Source organism: Cupressus sempervirens, chromosome 8 (assembly GCF_028749045.1).
Source record: "Cupressus sempervirens isolate cs-2001-9-10 chromosome 8, ASM2874904v1, whole genome shotgun sequence".
Lineage (NCBI taxonomy): Eukaryota > Viridiplantae > Streptophyta > Pinopsida > Cupressales > Cupressaceae > Cupressus > Cupressus sempervirens.
In genome coordinates, this window is record NC_143125.1 from 445,573,894 (window position 1) to 445,597,347 (window position 23,454).

The 23,454-nt window shown below is 33.2% G+C and overlaps 1 protein-coding gene across 1 annotated transcript; it reads left to right on the plus strand.

Annotated features, from left to right (window-relative positions):
- Positions 1 to 1,312: 1,312 nt before the first annotated feature.
- On the plus strand, positions 1,313 to 22,612 carry LOC149543131 (uncharacterized). The gene is made up of 7 exons (XM_089796248.1): positions 1,313 to 2,850; positions 4,062 to 4,237; positions 13,853 to 13,954; positions 14,046 to 14,132; positions 14,219 to 14,342; positions 14,436 to 14,507; positions 22,455 to 22,612. The coding sequence occupies exons 1-7, from the start codon at positions 1,614 to 1,616 to the stop codon at positions 22,544 to 22,546; spliced, it is 1,890 nt and encodes a 629-aa protein (XP_089652374.1). The 5' UTR covers positions 1,313 to 1,613; the 3' UTR covers positions 22,547 to 22,612.
- The last annotated feature ends 842 nt before the right edge of the window (positions 22,613 to 23,454 follow it).

A 23,454-nucleotide genomic window follows, 5' to 3' on the forward strand; every position in this document is an offset into this window, starting at 1 on the left:
GTTTCACATTTGAGAATTAACATTCTATGTGGTTTTTCCCATCTTAGATTTTCCACATAAAATCTAGTGTTCATTGTGTATGGTGCTATTATCAACTTTCATGTTCATATTTGTTTTAATTATTTGAATGATTTAGAATACTTTGGATCAATTAAGATCAAGAAAAATATTTTATGATAACTAATTCATCCCCCTCTTTGTTATCCACATTATTCAACATAATTGGCGGCAATGATGACTTGTGACTGAAAAAACATCCACCAAGACTCGAATTTTTGGGGATATATTTAAACCAAATTTGACCTGTAGATGACTTGACTGGTTTCTTGCATGAGATTACTTAGTTGAAGTTGATGTCTAATTTAGGTGTATGCTTACTCAAATCATTGACAACTTTCATAGAGTGTATCATATTTCATGTGGCTTATTAAACGAAAGTGAATTTTGATTTAGATGTATGCTTATTCAAAATGTTGATAATTTTGACATGATCTTAATTTATATGTACATTTACTCCAATTATCGATTACTTTGATAGACTAGATCCCTTTACACTAGAATATTTAGTAGAAGACATCATTTGATTTAGAATTGTGCTTACTCAAATTATTGACGATTTTGATAAACTGAGAAGTCATCTTTTGATTTAATTATATACTTACTCAAACTATTATAGCTCGCCATATAAAAATAGAAATATTGACATCCACCCTAGGGGAAACGATCTAGTTGCCGCCCATGTTTGAATGACCGCCATGTCAAAAAGCCCAATTACCGCTCATAAGAGGCCCCCAAAAATGATAGCACATGGCCTAATAGCTAATCACAAATGTACTAATAGTTGATCATTTATTGGCTTTCTTGGTTATTGATTGGTCCATTTAAGCAAAAAATACTATTTTTTGTGAGCAACTATTAGGGGGGTGAACATAACGGATTCCAAGCAAATGTTTTAAAATGGTACTTTTAGACCACCTCACACTCTATGAGTTCTAAATAGAGCTCCATAAATGCACGAAAGGTGAAAGGTTAGCTTTAAGCTCTTCATTCATCTACAAAGATTCACCGGAAAAATTGACAAATTTCGCCATACGAATTAAAAATGATAGATATGCGAAGTTAGCCTAATCGATTGTTTCGCTATTAGACATGCACTTGACTTGAAAATTTATATTTTCAAAATAAAAATAAAAAAGTCAAACCTTGTAAAAGTCTTATGTGCATCGAATAATCCCATTATACATAAGCATAAGCCAGCTATAAAAACGAAATATATCTCGAAACAATAAAAACATTCATTTCACCAATTTTGAAGTTTCCAATTCGAAACAACACAATAATCCTTTCCAAAACCAGCCGGTCCGCGACGGTATAAAAGCAACAGATACGATGAGCATTGTTCTCAGCTCCTGCATTAATTTTCATCGTCGAGTTTTCCGCTGCCATTGTTTTCATTAAAATGGTTGTCTGCAAGCATATGTCCCCTGCCGTTTGCCCCCGTCTTTTGTTCTCCCGCATCGTCATCATCGATCTTTCCCCCATTTACCCTCCCATGGCTGTATCATTCTCATTCAAACGCCATTACCCCGTAATTCCATACCCTGAAATCCACCATGGGCGAAGAACGAGGAAGAAGAAAAAGCCTGGGCGAGTCTCGCCGCACAAAGCGTCCAGATGCGGAGCCCCTTCCAGATCTCTCTGCTTTCATGAACGATCGCTTCTTCTTTGGCGACACAGTCAATTACTCTCCAATTCCATCTCGAAACAATGATCTCGCCAATGAAGATGACGAGGAAGAAGAAGAAGAGTACGCGGAGGAGGAGAAAGATGAAGAATTGGAGCTTAACCAGAAGAACATTCAAGGTAGAGACAGTGGTGCGAGCCGTAGCCGTCGAACGCAGGAATGGCTGGAAGAGGCGCGGCAAATTGTTTCTTCTTCGGCCGCCCGACGGTCTTTCCACTCCCAACCCTCTCCAGGGCCTTCAATTCTTAATTACGCTCGGCATGAGCATCTCTCTCGCTCCGCAAGACGTTCTTTTGATTCTTCCCCTCTGTCTGCCTCTGCAAAGCTCGATTCCCACCCAAATTTCCCCTCTTCCAGATTTACCGGCGCCCCCAATTCGATCACCTCAGATTTCCGCTCGAATTCGCCCAGATCAAATGCCGTTCCCAATTCATTCGCCTCAAATTCCCGCCCAAATTTGCCCTCTTCCAGATTAAATGTTGCCTCCAGTTCCTTCACCTCAGATTCCCGCCCAAATTTGCCCTCTTCCAGATTAAATGCTGCCTCCAGTTCCTTCACCTCAGATTCCCGCCCTAATTTGCCCTCTTCCAGATCTAGTGGCGTCCCCAATTCGCTCACATCAAAGGAGAACAATGTCCAGAACTGGTTCGGGAACATTTTGAAAAAGGAGGAATCGCATCCAGAGGAGTCTTCTTTGCAAAAGAAGGTGGGTTCTCGTCCTTCCAAGCCGCCGGTGCCGGGTCGCCAGAGTAACGAAGGGCATAAAACGCTGGGAGATGTGCTAAAAAAGAAGCATAGGAGTGAGGGAAACGAGAAGAAGTATAGCAACGGGGGAACAGAGGAGAAGTACAGTAATGGGGGAGAAGAGGAGAAGAGTGCTGTTGGAGTCCTTTCGCCACCGAGAAGATCAATGCAGATACATGTCAGATCGGCTTCTGCTTCTCCGTATTGTGGTGCTCCTGCTGCTCTTGCTACGCTCCGCTCTGGAATTGCATCTGAGAAGCAGGATGTGAGTTGCCTCAACAATTTCTTGAAGAAGCAGAGAGACAGAGTCAAGGGTGGAGCGCCAGGGCATGCTAAAATTGTTCTCTCTGCAACTAACCCCTGTAAGAAACAATCAATTATTTCTTCTTCATTTGAGGAGTTTCCCTCCATAATAATTGGCTTATTTTTTCCACAATCTGTTCTGTAGATCAATATAATTTCTGGAAACTGTATATACTATTGAATTAGGCGTATATTTTTTTAATCAATATTTGGAATGTATTTGATTATCCATCTTAGTGCCTCTGCAATGTAATGATCTTGAAATATGAATTGATCGTAGAACATAATCTAAACTACGAGTTCGCAAATTCAAACAATCTTTTTTCAATTTCCACAATCCATTTGTAAATAAATTGTTTTCTGGATTTGATTGTGTGTGTTTTTTTACCATCAACATTTCAGATCATATTACACGATCCATCATCAAGATGAAAAAGTACAAGAATAGAAATATGATCAGAAAGCTTGAAGTCAGAAAAATAATACAGTGAGGATAAAAAGCAGTCAGCATATGCTGTCTGTAAAAAATTTCATCCACTGATATTGCCGACTATAAAATGAGTATAGACTATAAAATCTTTTTTCAGTTGGTCAAAAAGCTTAAAGTCAGAAAAATAATACAGTGAGGATAAAAAGCAGAAAAATAATACAGCGAGGATAAAAAGCAGTCAGCATACGCTGTCTGTAAAAAAATTCATCCACTGATATTGCCAACTATAAAATGAGTATAGACTATTACAAAAAACTAAACTGTAGAACAGCTCATACGATATAGAGATTAGAACAAAATCTTTTGAAATTTGAAAATAGATTGCAGCTGTCTAGTGCATAAATTGGTGTTTGATTTCATTCAGATATCTGTTATATTGTCCAATTTTTAACTGCAAGTGCAAAAAGCTGAATTGAAATATGGATACAAAATTTATTGAAAAAACAAAGAGGAAGTGTAGGATAGAGCGGGGCCTACTAAAATTATTTTCTTTGCACTGACATTGCCAAAAACTACCAAGATCTATTTTTTATTTGTGGGTTGTTGTAACAAGGGTCTTTATAGATAAACTTTAATAAATTTAATATTAAGGTGTTGAAACTATCAAATTTTATGTTTTGAGATTAGTAAATTCTTTAGAGAAATTTTGTAAATTCTTATTCCTAAGAGGTGTAAACATATCAGATGTTATCAGTTTCCAATTAAAAAGAACACTTCGTTCTGCAAAATCTTCACATAAATCGTATGATGTCATCATCATTTATAATTTGTTTTGTGCAGCAACAAGCTCAATGGTAGCCACGATAGGATATGCATGGTTATTGGCAGAAACAGGGGATGCAGAAGCAGTGCCTGTGATAAACATGAAGCGAACACAAATGCGAGAGCAGAAGCAGGCTGCTTGCCTCTTCCACCATGTCGGCATAGACGCTCGATCTTTGCTCTTTGTAGACGAGGTATTCTAAGCCCTTTCTCCTCATTTGTTTTCATTCCAACCTGAACCCTTGACTAATTTTTATTGGTTAAATCTTTGTCATATAAATAAAATTTATATAGATTTGTGAAAACAGAGTTCTTATCACACTGGAGTATGTGATGTATGTGCTTGAATTTTGATTAATGTTGTTGAACCCGTAAGTCCTTCACTATTTTTTATTGGTTGAATCTTTGTTATATAAATAAAATTTATTTTAAATTTTAATATCAAATTATATCAATTTGATAGATTTGGGAAAACAAATTCTTATATTTTTATTGGTTGAATCTTTGTTACATAAATAAAATTTATTTTAAATTTTAATATTAAATTATACCATTGATATCATTGATTGGTAATATTAATTATTTATATAGATGTAGTGATATGAATTGCTATTGAATTATATTCACTTTATTTCACATTTTTGTTTCTTGATTGATTAATTGTTATCTCGTAGTTTTTAGGGGTGGATCTTAGATTCCCATATGGTTGGATAGTGTTGATCATATTTAGCGCTAATAAAATCTATGGAGATGTTTAGAAAGCACGTGTGGTTCTTCTAGTGTGTTGTAAATCACCCTTATTGCTTAATTGTAAGAGATTCCCATGAAATTTTCTGAACAACTATCTCTGTATAGGTCAACTAGAAGTAACAAGAATATAGAACATTGTAGATAATAAATAGATATTACAGAACAATTATAAAAGAATACAGAGCATTGAAAATCTTATTGTATTCACTATATTTCAAATATGAATATTACAATGTTTTTGTATCTTAAGGAGCAAAGAAATGAAAGCATCAATCACAGTACAGATTGAATTAACAACCTTAAATTATGTAGAAGGAAATGGATCTTGATAGGGCATTATAGTGAAGACTAATTAAAACAACCACTCAACCATACATTACGGATCCATAGAGAAGATGACTGAACTATCTCAATGTCACCTAAAAATCGCCGTTGGGACTGAACTAAATAGGTTGTTGGAGTTACTATACAATAACAACCCTCTTAATTCCAACTTAAATGAATAAAAGGTAACGAAGTAAGGAGGAAAGAGGGAAAATCACTGGGAACAACCCACCCACCCCCCCTCAAAATCTATAGAAATAAAATCTTTTGTGACAAGAAAAGTTGTGAACATTTGTCAAATCACAAGTGTGATAGTGTTGAATGAAAAGACTCCTCATAAACCAAGATCAAGATCAATATCAATATGCATGAATGTCCTCAACGACACTACTCGAACAATGAATAGATGACAAACAAAGGCAAAATATTTATCAATCAAATCAAAGATACAATAGTCAATAATATGCATATGTTCTCCCAAACAATAAATCAATGACAAAAAGAGACAAAACATCTATCATTCGATGATGAAAATGACACATGAGTTTGTAGGAGTGACCCTAACGACAGTACTCAATCATGTAATAATAAATTGCTTATTGAAAATACAGGTATCAAATGTCAAAATTTGATCAACTATGAAACCAAAGAAGCATTTGCACAAAGAGGCATGACAAATCCACAAAAAACAATGCGTTACTAGAGAGGAAATGAAGGCAAGACCCATGCGAAGAGAGCATAACCTTGGCCTGTTAGTAGTGTAGAACTCAATCCAACCTCTATTGCCATAGTTTTTCGACACAAGCCTCTTCACAAGCCTCTTCTTGTGGGTTGAACTAGAATTATAGGCTTCCATTCAAAATAACTGAATGACATGAAAATGACAGACATTGAAAATTTCATTCGTGAAAGTTGATATGATCTTCAATTTTTGCAATCAAGAAATATTCTCCTAGCACCTATGCTCTGATACTATGTGAAATTTTCTAAACAACTACAAAGATATAGATCATTGATAATCTCATTGTATTCATTGTATTTCAAATATGAATATTACAATGTTTTTTATGTCATAAGGAGCAACTAAATGAAAACATCAATTACGGTGTTGATTGAATTAACAACCTTAAATTATGTAAAAGGAAATGGATCTTGATAGGGCATTGATAGTAAAAGACTAAATCAAACAACCACTCATCCATAAATTACAAATCTAGAGAGAAGACAATTGAACTATCTCAATGTCACCTAAAAATTAATGTTGGGACTAGAATAAAAAGGTTGTTGGAATTACTATATTTTGACAATTGTATAATCGATGTCATCAATATACTTGTATTTAAATTTTGTATATGTCGTGAGCTATTTTATGATTTACATTGAATTCCATCATTGTTTAGGATGTTAGCACTATTTTATAATTATATATTGAATAGTTTTTCACCAACTTTGAACTTTTTAGAGTAATCACCAAGTTTTAGAAAAAATTCTTTGAAACCAACTTTGCTTTGAACTTATCCACTAATACACCCATAATATATATTATCTAATAAACTTTCCTTCCCTTGGGAAGGGGAAGTAGATCCCAAGGGTGCTTCCTAACTAAGGAGTTCTATACTTTGTTTTCATGGTAATATGAATGTTATATTTGTTTAAGGCTTTAGATCGAAGGCATAACTAGTCTAAACATATGAATGTCCTTTAAATTGTGAAGGTGTCTAGCTATTGTTTGATGGATCTACAACCTAACTTCTTACAATATGTAGTGTTTGTCAAGCTTGCAATGGATATGTGCTTGGGGATTCAAGAGGAGAGTCCTAAACCTATGAATGTTGACTAGGAAAGGAAGTAAATTCTCATTATCATTCTTAGTATTTGAAATAGAAAAAGAAGATACATTATCACCAAGAATATGCCTAGGTATAATTGTTAGAAAAAGTGATTGAAATGATAAAATATAATAAAATGAAATAGCATGAAATAATAGATTTAATCCAAGAGAGCAAGAAGAGTTTTACCATACAAATGATACAAGATCAATGGAGCAATACCAAAGATAAGCAACACAAGAGACAAGGATTTGATAAGGGGAAAGCAAAAAAAACCCCTTGTGAGTATTATGAATGAGACAAAAGCCTAAGAATGAGAAAGAGAGAGAGAGAAGAAATGCAGCAAAATAGCTCATTTACAATAGCATCAAAAACTTGATGTGAATAATGGAGACTAGATGAAAATGAGAGAGAGAAGCATCTCTTTTAAAGAGATGAGAAAGGAGTTGCATGTCTTTGTATGTGCAACTCCCATTTCTATGAATGCCACATTCATAAAAGGTGTGTGCAAAGTGTCAAGTTCCTCTTAAGGAGGAATATCTATTTTCCTTATTAAAGGAAATACAAAAAATGAGTTGTCCTCACAAGTGGAGAATATGACAAAAATGACATGTCCTTTACATGTGGACTAGAAGACAAATAAATAATACATAAGGGATACTTTGGTTTATCCCAATAAATAAATAAATACAACCAAGGAAAGATTATTAATTCTAACACCCCCCTTTAATCTTTACTTGGGGAGATGTTGTCAAAACTAATTTACAATATTACAACTTGATTTTTTTTTGAAATATCTTCATTGTGCAAGAGGTTTCTTATTATCATGGGTACATCATTGGAGAGCCAAGACAAGTTGATAATTCTTCAAGTGTGTTACATCTTCAAGTGGATTCATGTGGCATAGGATTTGTACAACAAATAATGATATCTTGTATGTGTCTTGATGGATTACTTGAAACATAGAAACAAAGGCAACTATCCACAAGGATAATTTCATCTTATATTCAAGTTAGAAACTTTTTATGTATAAGTAAATTCTCATAGAGTAAATATAAGTGTAACTTGGTACCGCAAATAAATCAAGATAAATCATATTTTGCAAAGAACAAATATGTTATAAAAAATTTCAAGAAAAGACCATAGAAAAGGCTAGCTAATGAATCCAACATCAACAATGCTTCAATCATGTGGATATAGACAGTCCACTAATAAGTCATTGTACTGCAAGTTAATGGGTGATCAATCCATAACCTGCATGACTCATGATTTAAGCAAAGAAGTATACATAACATTATATGGCATGTTTTCAAAGATATCAAAGGGGAGGAGTATGAGTATTATCAATTGACTGCCTTCAAATAAGAGTAAAATGCCTTCAAGATGGGTCAAATTAACTAAAATTGGAGGAAAACTCCAATAATAAATGGTATTAACCATAAAGTGCCAATATGACAATATAATGATGCTAAAAAAGCATAAACTGCACTTATGTGCCAATCAGTAGAACAAAATAAATGTTGAAGGCAATAGTGTATAATAACTCATAATCCCAAGGAATAAGAAAAATAAATAAAATAAATTTACTTATGTGAAATAAAGAATGCACTCATATTTGATAAGTCACAAGAGACATAATAATTTGTATATTTATCAGGATATATATGTGGGCCCCCATATATACACATGAATAAATATACCTAAACTATCATGGTATGAAACATGCAAATAGAATTAAGATCATATATAGAACATAATTTTTAGGCAACATACTAAAGAGAAATGCCAAAGATGATGAAAGAGAATTATTAACATCAAACAATATTTGCAGTAATTAGTCCTCCTAAGTTGAAGTCCACCCATTTTAAAAATTGATCTCTTTTACTAAGTACTTTTTGAAACCATTTATTTTTTCTGGTAACAAATTTATCACTAAAGGAAGAGTCATGATGTATGAATGCATCATTTGTTTCAACATTAGCATTATTACCATTATCAATATTAGCATTATTACCATGATCTATAAATGCATCATTACCATTACCATTGTAAGAAAGAATAGGAGGAATAAAGGTAGATATATGAGGAGTAGGGTTTAGAGGAGGTTGGTCCTCCACTAACACAATTCTGCTTCCATGAACTTGTTCATTTTGAGCATTAGAAGAATCATGCACACCATTTCCTGCAAGACAAACATTTCGTGCTATGTGCACTTTGTTAGTAATAGGATTATAAGCTTGATAACCTTTGGTATTTTGCATGTTTTCACTCATGCACTTTGTACATGCCATCTTAGATGAAGCAATAGGAGGTAAATTTTCAACCATATTAGATGAGATATGCTCATTTTTCAAATGAGCAAGCCTTTCATGCTCCATATTAAAAGTAATATCTTTGTGCAAAGAGTGTCTAGAAGAGGTGAACCCAGAAAATTTAAATAAGTTATCATGGCCTAACTTAGCATTAGCAACAACTTCATTAGTGTTAGGATCAATAACAGACCACATGTCCCTATGAAACTCAACTTTGTAATTTTGACATAATTTTATAACAGAAAGAAGATTGTATTTCAACTCAGAAATATAAAGGACATCATGTAATTTTCCATTTGGAATACTAACATTACCAAATCCTTCAACTTTGCAATTATGATTATCATCTAATTGAATTGGAATATTAGAAGGATCGGGTTTTAAATAATCAAACACTTCTTTATTAAAAGTAACATGTTGAGATGCACCAGTATCAATAATCCATTCTAAATTTTTTAGGAACATTGTAACTAACAGTAAAAACATGACGAGATGGATGAGAGTTTTGATTATTGTTATTGATAGGTTGCTTATCTTTTTGTTTTTAAAAACAATTATTAGTTACATGACCATCTTTCCCACAATAAGTACAGTGGAGTTTTTTATTAGATTGATGAGTATTATTACGATGAGTGTTTGGATGATTATTGTGATTATTATTATTATAAGTATTGGGAGAATCATTATTAGAAAATTTGAAATTCTGATTTTGACTTTTAGACACAAAAGCATGTTCATTAGATCTAAGAGTACCAAATTGTAACAACTTAGCTTCCTCTTGACGTAACAAATTTTGAAAAATACTATAAATTAATTGAGTAGACAAAGTAGAAATAGCAAGTTGAGAATGAACATTAGTAATAAATTATTGAAATTGTCTAGGAAGACATTTTTTAAAAATAATTGTAATTAATCTAATATCAGTGAGAGTAACACTTAATCCAATTAGTTGATTTTTAATATAATCAAATTTAAGTAAAAATTCATCCATGGATTTGAAATCAATATACCTCAAGTCTTCCAAATTGTCTTGCAATTGAATCTTGCGTGATTCAGATGGCATGTCATACGATTGCTTTAAAATATCCCAAGCTTCATGGGCATTAGTGCAATGAGAAATTAGAACATATAAATCTGGGTTAAGAGATATACCAATGAGGCCAAGGGCTTCCTCATTTTTAGTATTCCATGCATTTTTTTCATCTTGTGTAGCTGAGGTACTAGGAACTACAGAAGGGTCAGTAGCAACATCTAAAATATGCTTAAAACAAAATATAAACGAAAGATGAGTTTTCCAAGCATGATAGTTTGAGTTATTTAACTTGATTTTTGGAATTAAAGTCAACATGATTTAAAAATTACGTTTAAAATTTAAATAATAGATTTGAAATAAAAAAGTGAGACTTATTATCCACAAGAATGTTAAATAATTATTAAGAGATTTAGAGAGTCAAAATTAAAAACTAAAATGTTCCTTGCAAAACCACTGGTCAGATTGAAGAAACAGGAAAAATAAAAATTTCAAAAACTGGAAAAATGTGTTACACACAGAGAGCAATAACTTTTTTAATTTAACTCTATTTTCAATAAAATTTAAAGGGTTTTTTCATTTTTATGTTTTCTAAATGCTGTTCAAATTTCAGCCAAACCTAGATCACAGATTGAGAGATATCATAAAAATACGAACTGTTGTTTTAAAACTTGAAAAACAAATAATACTACACATATAGTACAATAACTTTTGCAATACTATTCTGATACAAATGAAATTTAAAGGGTTTTTTTCGTTTTTATGTTTTCTAAATGCTGTTAAAATTTCAACCAAACCCGGATCATAGATTATGAGATATAAGAAAAATACAAACTGCTGTATTTTCTTTTCTAAAACAAAAACAGAAAAAAACTTGAATTTTAAAAACTTAAAAAGCTTGCAACAAAAATAGGGTTAGATATAATAAAAAAAATTAAAAATAAAGAATCCTTTGGCGGCAAGCCTTCCAAAGGAGGTTAGAAAAAATAAAAATGAAGAACTCTTTGGCGGTAAACCTTCCAAAGAGGGTTAAAAAAAATTTGAAGATTGAATAAAAAACTTGCAAAAAAAATAGATATGAATTTTTTTCTTCACTTCTCCTTTCAACAAAGTTCTCCAATATGGTAACTTTCACAAAAGCTTAAAACAAAGATTAGAAAGCTGTGATACCATGTTAGAAAAAGTGATTGAAATGATAAAATATAATAAAATGAAATAGCATGAAATAATAGATTTAATCCAAGAGAGCAAGAAGAGTTTTACCATACAAATGATACAAGATCAATGGAGCAATACCAAAGATAAGCAACACAAGAGACAAGGATTTGATAAGGGGAAAGCAAAGAAAACCCCTTGTGAGTATTATGAATGAGGCAAAAGCCTAAGAATGAGAAAGAGAGAGAGAAGAAATGCAGCAAAATAGCTCATTTACAATAGCATCAAAAACTTGATGTGAATAATGGAGACTAGATGAAAATGAGAGAGAGAAGCATCTCTTTTAAAGAGATGAGAAAGGAGTTGCATGTCTTTGCATGTGCAACTCCCATTTCTATGAATGCCACATTCATAAAAGGTGTGTGCAAAGTGTCAAGTTCCTCTTAAGGAGGAATATCTATTTTCCTTATTAAAGTAAATACAAAAAATGAGTTGTCCTCACAAGTGGAGAATAGGACAAAAATGACATGTCCTTTACATGTGGACTAGAGGACAAATAAATAATACATAAGGGATACCTTGGTTTATCCCAATAAATAAATAAATACAACCAAGGAAAGATTATTAATTCTAACAATAATTGGATCCTTAAACATATTATTAGCAAGCCCAAGTGACTCTAATGAGAATGTAAAAGGACAATAGGCATTAAGGGTGGACCTGGAAGATTTCTTCATAAAACAAACACTCTTCTTAATAAAAACTTGTGAGGGGTAGGGTGGATGATTTTATAACCCTTAACACCATTTGAAAAAAGTAACACATGCAAAACTTGCTCAAAAAATCCACAGCCTTAAGATAGGCACACATGGGAGAACTAAAAACTTTGGCATTGGGGATTTTTAGATTCCCAATGAGACTTTTCTTAACGTGTGATTGTTGGAGTAGAAAGAGTCCTTGAAGGGCTATTTTAAGGGTGCAAATGCTCACAACAACATCCTTTTGAAGGGAAGAACTTTGGGTATTTCGAGATTTGGTTTTAGACGGATAGAAAGAAGAGCTAGTTTTAGCACCAATATTAGGGGTAGACTTTGGGTTGATATCCAACAAGGGGCATGTTTTTTTCATTTTTCCTTTTTAATGGGAAAGCATCACCACATGAGGCTCTTAGTTTTCTTGACAGACACTCTTGTAGGAGAACACAATATCTTACAAGAAGTACTCAGACACAAACCTTGAACACTATAGACCTTAATGGATTTTAAATGGCATACAAAAAGATGAGATTGATAAAGCCATAATATGAGCTCTTAATGGAGTGGGATGAAGGCCTTACAAGATCTTTTCATAGACAAAACTTTTGGTTCATTGATAAAGCGAGCCAAACAAGTAGAAAGGGACAACTACTAAGGGTTTTCTGTCGAAAGTGGTTCAAGTGGGCAAAGTAGTAATGATTAAAGCTCTTAAAATGATCCTCTAAAGTTAAATACATCATGATCACTATCATACTTGATTTTATGGAGGCAAGAGCTTCTCTCTATTGAACCATCAAAGAATTTTTTTAAAGCCTTTCACTTCCTAGTAACATGGTTGTGCTTGCATTAATAAGATCCTTATGTTGCCTTTCCATTATTTTCCCTTTCCAACTTATCCTTCTTGCTTGGGATATGATGCCCACCTTAAAGCTCATACCTCCCATATGCACTTGACGATTGTTCCACACACTGACAAACACAAATTAAAGGTTGTTGTCATAGCCATTTAGGCATTCTTAAAAGGGTTAATACCTCCTTCATACCTAATATATGAGAGTAGCATAATCTTTAAGTTCTTCAGAAGTAATTAACAATTCAACAACAAACACTATACTACATGCTGATAATAATCGTCTTACACGTCTTATCTATACCATACTTGTTCCTTCGATGCCACTTAGATTAAGGTGGACACTTGTCTATAGTTGTTAGGATGATCTAGCTACCTATATATAATTATAATTTTAAGTTCATTGCTAAACATCATAAGATTGACTAAAATATGAAATAGTGAAGATTGAAGTTAAATGGTAGATGGTAGTTTCAAAGAAAGATATGAATATATGAAAGTGAGTGTAAATAAGGATGGATGAATATAAAATGTATGAAAACATAATATAGACATGAACAAATGAAATTATATCAAGACTAAACCATTAAATATATTAATAATTAAATATAAGATTATTATTTATAAATATTATTTCACTTGAATATTCTATTAAAATAAACATGTTATTTGTTAAAATGTATTTCTCAAATTTTTATTTAATCATATTAAATCATAATATTAGTCATACTTCTTATTTATAATCTATCGTTTTTAAATTATTATGCTATTTTTATATATAATGTTTGCAATTGTTTTGGTTAGGTGGACATGGAGAGTTTTTCCCAAGCAAAAAAACTAAATGTTATAATGATTGGACAAGATGCACTCCATACCAATATCCATAACAATAAGGATCAAGATGGGGTAATTTGATTGTTGTATTATAAATTAAGCATTTTATTACATAATTACTTACATACAACTAATATTTATTATTTGTGATTACTTTGATAAGGTTGTTTCTCAGTGCACACTTCTTATAGATGAATACTACCAGCGAGGTTATAAGCTATTGGAAGCTCCTTTTTTAAGGAAACTTTTGGTATGATATTTTACCATTTAAGCAAAATATTACAATATTTCAAACATGTAAACTAAGATGATAATAATGATAAATTCTTTTATCAGCTTGCAGGAATTCTTCTGGATACAGAAAATTCAATTGATTGTGTCAAACACAAGGATGCACGAGCAATTGATTTGTTATTAATTGATGCAAGCCCAGATCACAAGAATAACCTTTTACATTTATGTGAGTTTCTTTTATTAATATCAAATATTTTAAGTGGTATAACTCTTTAATACTTGAAACTTAGGCGTTCCTTTTTTCTTATTTCTTATATAGTGAATGAGAAACATAAGGATGACTCGTTCGAAGAAGTTTTGCGAACCAACTATGGAGAGGCTATAATAAAAGGTAGAATTTTAAAGATTCTTTACATTCATTTTATTTAATTTATATTAGTATAGTTCAAATTAACTTCCTTATAAATATAAATCTTCATTAAAGGTCCTCTTATCAAATATATCGTGATAATATGTAATTTTTCTTTTAAGATTAAATGACTATGAAATAGGATATGAGTAGTAGATATAATATATTAAATAATCATTATATTGCAAATGATCACTATCATCTTCATCAAAATTTTTGAATCTGGTTTTATCTAGATTTAGATGATTGGAAAATAAAGCTCTCATTATTAAAAAATACATGTAGTTTTATAACATTTTGGTTGGTTATCCCCTCCCCCTCTTCCTGATACTTATATTATTTATCTACCCTCTCTTCAGAACTATGCTTTTATATATATTTAAAGCAACAAAATTAGGGTGTTGGGCCTATTGCAAAACAACCTAGAGACACCTAAAGTAAACTATCACACCATTAACAACACTTTTACAACACATAAAAAGTCTTAAGAATATTTTTAACATCATAAATTGTACTAGAAAAGATCTAGATTCATAACATAGAGCATCTTCATAACTATGCTAGTTTGCTAATTAACATTTGACTTCTCTTCTCATATTGTCTACTTTCTTCATCTTTATAATGGATCATGCATGGCTCAAAGTGTTGGAGAAAGTAGTTCATTCAGTTTAATCCATAATATACTATTATAATAAAGTTTTGGAATTTTATTTACTTATTTTAAATTTTTATATTAAAGTAAATAAAAAATTGCAATTGGTACAAGTCACCACTTCTTAGTCCCATAAACTATTTTGATCTACTAAGCATTATCAAAATTCTTCGTTCATTCATATTTCGACATATCAAATAGATTCATTAAACTCATTCCAAAATCAAGTTTGAAAACTAGAAGGTTAAGTAAAAATATAATCTAGATCAAACCATTTATTAGTATTTTTTGATTTATTGTAGAAAAAAAAGTTGGGCAATGATATATAACTACAATTTACTTAAGCTTACTTATGATAATAGGCATAGTAATTTGCATTTGAGACACTTAGGAGTTTGCATCTTTATTAGCACATACTATATGAGGAATTCCACTTTAGGTGGTGATAGTTATCATATTGTCACTTTATGTGTTGTGTCCACCTTTAGTGGACTTATGACTTATCATCCTCACATTGTTGCACATACTTCATTAGACAATGAAGGACGATCCATCTTTGGTGGACATGTGCTCATGTTCTCTTAATGCCTTTCCTATATAAGCATGCGAACTTTAATTATATTTCAGCTATTTGGCTTAATCATAGTGTTGAGAATATAATTTATTCTTTTCCAATCTCTCTCTCTCTCTCTCTCTCTCTCTCTCTCTCTCTCTCTCTCTCTCTCTCTCTCTCTCTCTCTCTCTCGTGTGTGCTTCTCATTGGGCTCTAGATTGTAGGTTCTTTCCTTAGACAAAATTTACAAAAAAAATTCTTAGATTTTAGCAATGGTTACAAAAACTTAATTAAAATAACAAGCTTACCACAACACAATGAATTACATGCGGAAAACCACTTGAAGATAAAAAATCCATACTCCAAAAGTTGCCCAATATATTATTACACTCATAATCTATATGATGAAGAAACCTAATGATTTAAAAGAGGGTTTTGGTATGAACTCCAAAATGGACCACCTATTTGTAGGAAGAAACCTCATAATATACAATGTCTCTGAAAATTGAATCAGAGTCTCCCACACATAAGTATGATGAACCTGAACAAGCAATGTGACGTATCAAGTAAATGAAGAGACTCATGAATACCAATCTCCAAAGACTCAAATGTCTTCTTTGAAGATAAAGAGAACTCCAAATATTGTAGTAAAGGATCCACAGTCATGTCAACCTTGAAAGAATGATCAAGTGAAGAATGAAGAAGAGGGTTAAAGTGTTTGATGAAGGGTGCTCCCCTTAATACCATAAACTCATGACAGAAACAAAGACAAAAACAAAGAAACAACAACAAATGCGAGAACAAAATATGGACTTCTTATTTGCGCCACAAATGCAGTATTATAGAATTCACAAGTATAATTTGATATCCCACATGGGCACCTTTGTTACAATAATCTGCAAGACAAGCTGCGAACTATCACCCAGAGCTATCCTAGACAATGTTCTGGCCTTTCTTAAATAGGCAATTTTATGTTGCTCAGGAAGGTTCTAGACAATGAAACTTAATACTTAGGGTTGATAGACCCTAACAATACATACAAAGTCTGCCAAATACATCTTTGACAATTTTTTTAGATATTTCGGGCAGCCCAACTTTGAAAGGCCATAACTCAGGAATAGTTGCTCCGATTGGCTATTATAGCCACTTTTCGGAAACACCAGCTTTTGATCTACATGCTTGTAATTGTGTTGTTGCCCTTCCATTGAGTTTTCAAACCTCATCCGGGCACTCTAAGGCCTCCAACAGTGAGCCTGAAGATTTTTCTACAAATTTTTCTGCCGAAAATCCGAAATAACTTCTTCGATACTTATGCTTGAGCAATGAGATTTTTATGGTAGGCTTACAACTCTAAAATGGACCTTTTTGTAGAAAATGAGAACATTCCAAGCTCATATGAAAAACTTACTAAAAATAGCAAGTTCCCATAAATAGCAACCACCCTGTCTACTAGTCCTTTTTTTTTTGATTGGTAAACGGCTGAAGCCTAAATTAATTATTATTATTTGTTGGAATTAACTATTATTATATGTTAAGCAAAGGTAGATTCGAACCTAAGACCTCCCACATGAGAGGCTCGCAAGTTACCATTGCGTTGTAGGCTTTTATATTTTGGGTGATGTAAGATTGCTCTTACACCCAGGATACTCCTACATCAGACACCCATGGTAATTTGAGAAGTGATTCAGTCATGTCTCAGGTGCTCAGAGGAAAACCAAGATGGTTAACCTCCTCCCTTGATAGCCATGATGAATCCTCTACTGGCCTCCCTTTCCATTTGACCAGGTATTCCTCATAAGTTTTGTTCCTTGTACTTTTGCCAATACGACTGTTCAGTATCTCCTCAATCTCCTTGGTAACTGAACTAGCCGTTAGAATACTCCATTGCGCTTCTGCAACTTCATCTCCATCACCTTTGTCATAATACTCTGTCAAATTTGAAATATTAAATACTGGTGAAATATTCAATTCAGCAGGAAACTCCACTTCATAAGCATTTCCAGAATCATGCCTTTTCATGATCTTGCATGGTTCAAAATTCTTCATCTTCAGCTTATTATATGTACCCATTGGAAAATGCTCCTTCCTCAAACGAACCATGACTTCATCTCCAATTTGAAATTCCTTATATCTCTTTTTCACATCTGCCTTAGCCTTATACTGCGTATTCATCTTTATGATGTGCTTCCTCACCTCCTCATGGATGTTCTTCAAATGTTCAGCGAAATCTTCTGCTTTAGCACTACTTATCTCTCCTTTATCCAATTGCTTCAATTTAGAAGCATTTCTGGGACTACTCCCATATACAATCTAAAATGGTGATTTACCAGTACTCCTATTGACAAAATTATTATATGCAAATTCTGCCTATGGTAAAATCATATCCCATCCTTTTGGCTTGTCTCCAACCAAACATCTCAGCAAGTTTTCCAAACTGCGATTCACAACTTCTGTTTGTCCATCAGTCTGTGGATGATGTGATGAACTGAACTTCAAATCGGTCTTCAACTTCTTCCATAATGTATGCTAGAAATACCCAACAAATTTGGTATTTCGATCTAAAACTATACTCTTTGGCAGATCATGTAGTCTCACCACTTCTCTGAAAAATAACTCTTACCACATGAACAACATCACTAGCCTTCTTGCATGGAATAAAATGTGTCATCTTTGAAAACTTGTCAACCACCACAAAAATAGAATCATGCTCGCACTGTGTCCTCGGTAATCCAAGAACAAAATCTATGCTAACATCTTGCCATGGCTTCTCTGGTACAAGTAATGACTGACACAGCCCTGCATTTTGCTTCACTCCTTTCGCCGTCTGACATACTCTGTAACTTTGTACAAACTTCTTCACATCTTGTTGCAATTGTGGTCAGTAATAATTCTCATCCACCAAAGCTATGGTTTTATCTTTGCCAAAATGTCCAACCAATCCTCCACTATGCTTCTCCTTAATGAGATTCTCTCTCATTGAAATTTTGGGAATGCACAATTGGCTTCCTTTGAACAACATACTATCCTGGATCATAAAATCCAACCACTTTGTCTTGTCAAGTGTAACAAGTTCTGTACAAGCCTTCAATGCTTCACCAAAATCATGATCATCTGGATACAAAGTATTGAGTTTCTTGAACCCAACCACCTCTATTTGCATTTCTGTTAGCAAAAGTTGTCTTCTATTAAGAGCATTTGCAACTCTATTAGACTTCTCACTCTTGTGTTTCAAAACAAATGTATTAACTCTGCAAAAACTCAACCCACTTCAAATGCCTTTGGTTCAAATTTCCTTGACTATTCAAATATTGCAAAGCTTGATGTTTAGTGTACAAAACAAACTCCTTAGGAAGAAGATAGTGTCTCCACTTCCTCAATGCTTGAACTATAGCATAACATTCTTGATCATAAATAGAATATTTTCTTTTTTGCATCATTCAATTTCTCATTGAAATAAGCAACTGGTCTACCTTCTTGGCTCAAAACAACAACTATTGTAGTACTACTAGCATCACAATCTACTTGAAACACCTTGTTAAAATCAAGAAGTGCTAAAATAGGCTGCTCAGTAACTTTCTGTTTCAACAGATTAAAACTCTTATTTGCTTCTACAGTCCACTTAAATTATTTCCTATCCCCTCTCATTGTTTCAGTCAGGGGTCCACAGATACTGTTAAAACTTCTTATGAACTTTCTACAAAACTAGCCAGTCCATTAAAAGATCTTACCTTAGTTGCATTCCTTGGAGTAGGCCATTCAAGGATAACCTTCACTTTCTCTGGGTCCATTTTTAGACCTTTTGCTGAGACTACAAATCCCAAGTACACCAACTCCTTTAGAAAACTACACTTCTTCAGGTTTATCATTAACTTTTCTTCCCTCAAATTATTAAACACCTTGTGAATATGAATCAAATGCTCCTCCAATGTCTTACTAAAGATCAATACATCATCTAGGTAAACAATGACAAACTTACCCAGGAACTCCTTCAACACCTCATTCATGAGCTGCATGAAAGTGCTCGGTGCATTCATTAACCCAAAAGGCATGACTAACCACTCGTATAGTCCTTTCCTTGTCTTGAAAGTAGTCTTCCACACATCACCTTCTCTGATACGGATCTGATGGTACCCACTCTTCAAATCTATCTTTGTGAAATACTCAACCCCACTCAAACAATCCATAATATCATCCATCATTGACAATGGAAATCTGTACTTGATTGTGATCTTGTTGATAGCGCGAGAATCTGTGTACATCCTCTATTCTCCATTCTTCTTTGGTGCTAATACGACTGGTACAACACACAGACTCAAACTCTCTTGAATCAAACCCTTCTGCAACAACTCATGCACTTGCCTGTTCAACTCTTCACTTTCTGTTGGTGTCATTTTGTGCGCTGCCTTGTTTGGCAAATTGGCTCCTAGAATCAAATCCATCTGGTGACTGATCTTCCTCATTGGGGGCAATCCATTAGGTACATTATGTGATACAATACCAAAAACTCTCCCAACATATTTGCAACTTCTGCAGGTACCTCCTCTATTTATTCTTTACTATATTTTGGAATTATAACAAAACACACATGCTCACGCTTCATACCTTTGAGAAACTCTTTTCCATCAACAAAACATATTCTGGCAACACTACATAACTTTTCTTCTTTATTCTTCAAGGGTTTCAACTTATGTTTCACTCCATCATTGGTTAGAGTGTAGGTATTTTCTCGCCCATCATGTACAACATGCTTGTCAAACTACCACGGCCTACCCGACAACATATGACATATGTCCATAGGTATGATATCACATAGTACCTCATCCTGGCAGCTTCCAATTTTGAACTTCATGGAGCACTGCTCAGTGACCATGACCTTGTGGTCATCTTGCACCCAAGCAATACAGTATGGATGCGGGTGTTTCTGCCTCTTCAGCTTCAACTTGGTGACCATCATTTCTGAGACTAGATTATCGGTACTTCCACCATCAATGATCACATCATAACACTTATCTTCACATTTGCACCTTGTGCAAAACAAGCTCCTTCTTTGATCAGGTTCATTCTTACCACTCAGTAGAACTCTTCTATTAACTAGGACTTATCCTCTTTCAACATCTTTAGAATGTGAGGATCTGATATCTTCATCAACATGTGCAACTCTGGCCTGGCCTTCTATTCTTCGATATGTCCTTCCTTGGCGCTGGGTACATTTAAATGCTCTATGCCCTTCTTCTCCACAGTGAAAACATTTCCCACAGAAGTCTCCTCTTCCAAATCCTTGCCCTCTACCTCTTCATCTTTGATCTCTATTGTTCTGATCATGGAAATGATTGAAATTGTTTCCCCTTTGGTTTTGACTACTACTTCCAACCTCATCCTTGTTCTTCTGATCATCATTATGACCTCCATAAGATCGTCTGCCAGATCTTCCATCACAACCTCTTTCTCTATTCTTGTTGTCAAACTTCTTGCTCAGTTTCTCCTCAACTTTTAGTGCAAAGTGGTATGCCTCCTCAATACTTTTCATTTAAATTGGACTCAGCTTGTCTTGAATGCTTGACCTTAACCCATTAAGATAATGGGCGACTTTCTCCTTATCAGCTTCTGAATGGCTGGTTTTGATGAGAACTCGGTAGAACTCTTCGATATACTCTTGAATAGATTTTTCCACTTGCTTCAACCCTTGAACCTTTTTCGACAAATCAAACTCATAATCCATGGGAATGAATCGTCGCTTCAGTTTAACTTTCATTCGATCCCATCTAGTGATTTTGTCCTTTCCCTTTCTATTTCGCTCCAATTGAACCTCTTGCCAACAGATCTTCGAATGTCTCTACAGTTTTTCCTTCATATACTTGACCCTATTAGGATCATCAATATCTTCATACTCAAAGTACTCTAGTTCATTGATCCAATCGATTAGCTCCTCTGGGTTAAGATTTTCTGAAAATGTGGGAACCTCAAACTTAGGTCTTTTTCCAATCTTGGAGATGGCCCTAAAAAGCCTCTCTTCCTCTGGATTTAGAACTTCCTTTGCATTGATATTTTCTTCTACTTCGTCCTCATCCTCGCTTTCATCTCTTACGAGAAGATTCATTCCTCTACGCATTTGTTCTTCCAATGCTTGCATTTGCCTTCAGAGGGCTCAAAAACCCTCAGGTGTAACACCTACAACTCTTCTGCTATGCTCTCTTTGTGGAGGTATTTTCATGCTTCCGTTGAAACCCTAGTGCCAACTGCTTCACAATCGGCGATCTCTCTACATGCTCAACCCAAACCACAATCTTGGTGCAAACTGCCTTACAGTCAGCGATCTGTCCACACACTCAAGAACTCTAGCGCTAGTACCACTTGATGAAGGGTGCTCCCCTTAATACCATAAACTCATAACAGAGAGAGAGAGAGAGAGAGAGAGAGAGAGAGAGAGAGAGAGAGAGATTTTTGAAATAAAACATACAACGATTTCTATATTGAAATGTTCAATTTTCAAGTGAGAGAGGGAGAGAGAGAGAGATATTTTTTTGAAAGCAAACATACAAATTTAATGATTTCTATATTGAGATGTTTAATTTTCAAGTAAAATTTTGTGGCTTTTAATTGTTAAGTAATTTTTTTATATTTATAATTTTTGTTATATATTATCTATCACAAATTTATTTTTATAAAAATAAATTATTCTTATATCAAATAGATTGGATATTAATTATGTGTTTTTTGACTGCAGTGAAATCACAAGCAACGCCTACGTCATCATCAAGTGGAAAGAATTTTTTAACTCAAACACTTTCAAAATGGTTTGGATTTGGATCGAAATAAAATAATATGAACATATATCATGAACATATAAATATGAGATGTATATTATTAATAAATAATATGATTTATTATAATATGATTTATTTACTTTTGTTTTAGTTTGGTTGATAGCAAAAATATCAACCACGAACCATTTAGTTACATAAAAATACACTAATATAATTAAAAATTTACAAACTTGTATTTATATGAAAAATAATAATAGAATTCTTTTAATCTATTATTTTCATGTAAAAATATTTGATAATATATATCTCTTTAAGTTTCAGTCATTTCAACACCATAATATTTAAAATTCAATGTCTAAGCTCTCATAACTTTGGAGAAACTTTTATGTTAATGAAAATGTGTATGGAGGTGTAACCATACTATTTTGGTGAAGAGTGGATTGATTTTTAAATTATGGAAGGCAAATTAAAGATGCTATCATATGATATTAATAAGTAAAATATAATATTATAAAATTTTACCATTCAGAGTTTTTATATTTTTCTTCTTCTTATTATTATTGAGACATATCAATGTATAATGTAATTGCTAATCATTAATGAATAATTTGAATCTTATATCATTTATTATCTCGTAAAAATGCTATTTTATTTGTTTATATATTGTAAATTTATAATAAACAATTATGTAATGAAAAAGATGAATTCTAATTTCAAGTTTTAATTAGGAGTTCTAAAATAAGTATTGGGTATTATTATCACAATTATAATTGTTTTATTACAATTTTAACTGACTATGCAACAATCCCAAGATAAAAGAAAGATCAAAATAATGTTCATAGAAGAAAGGCAAGAATATTGCATTAATGCAAGAATGATGATATTGCTAAGGGGCATAAAAATCTACATACCAAGTCTTGCTTATAAAGGCAAGGTGAATAAACAAAATAATTACAAGCG

Coding starts and splice junctions, on each gene's coding strand:
- LOC149543131 (XM_089796248.1), top strand. CDS start 1,614: ATGGGCGAAGAACGAGGAAGAAGAAAAAGCCTGGGCGAGTCTCGCCGC. Junction 2,851..4,061: donor TCTCTCTGCAACTAACCCCT/GTAAGAAACAAT, acceptor TGTTTTGTGCAG/CAACAAGCTCAATGGTAGCC. Junction 14,133..14,218: donor CTTTTTTAAGGAAACTTTTG/GTATGATATTTT, acceptor TTCTTTTATCAG/CTTGCAGGAATTCTTCTGGA.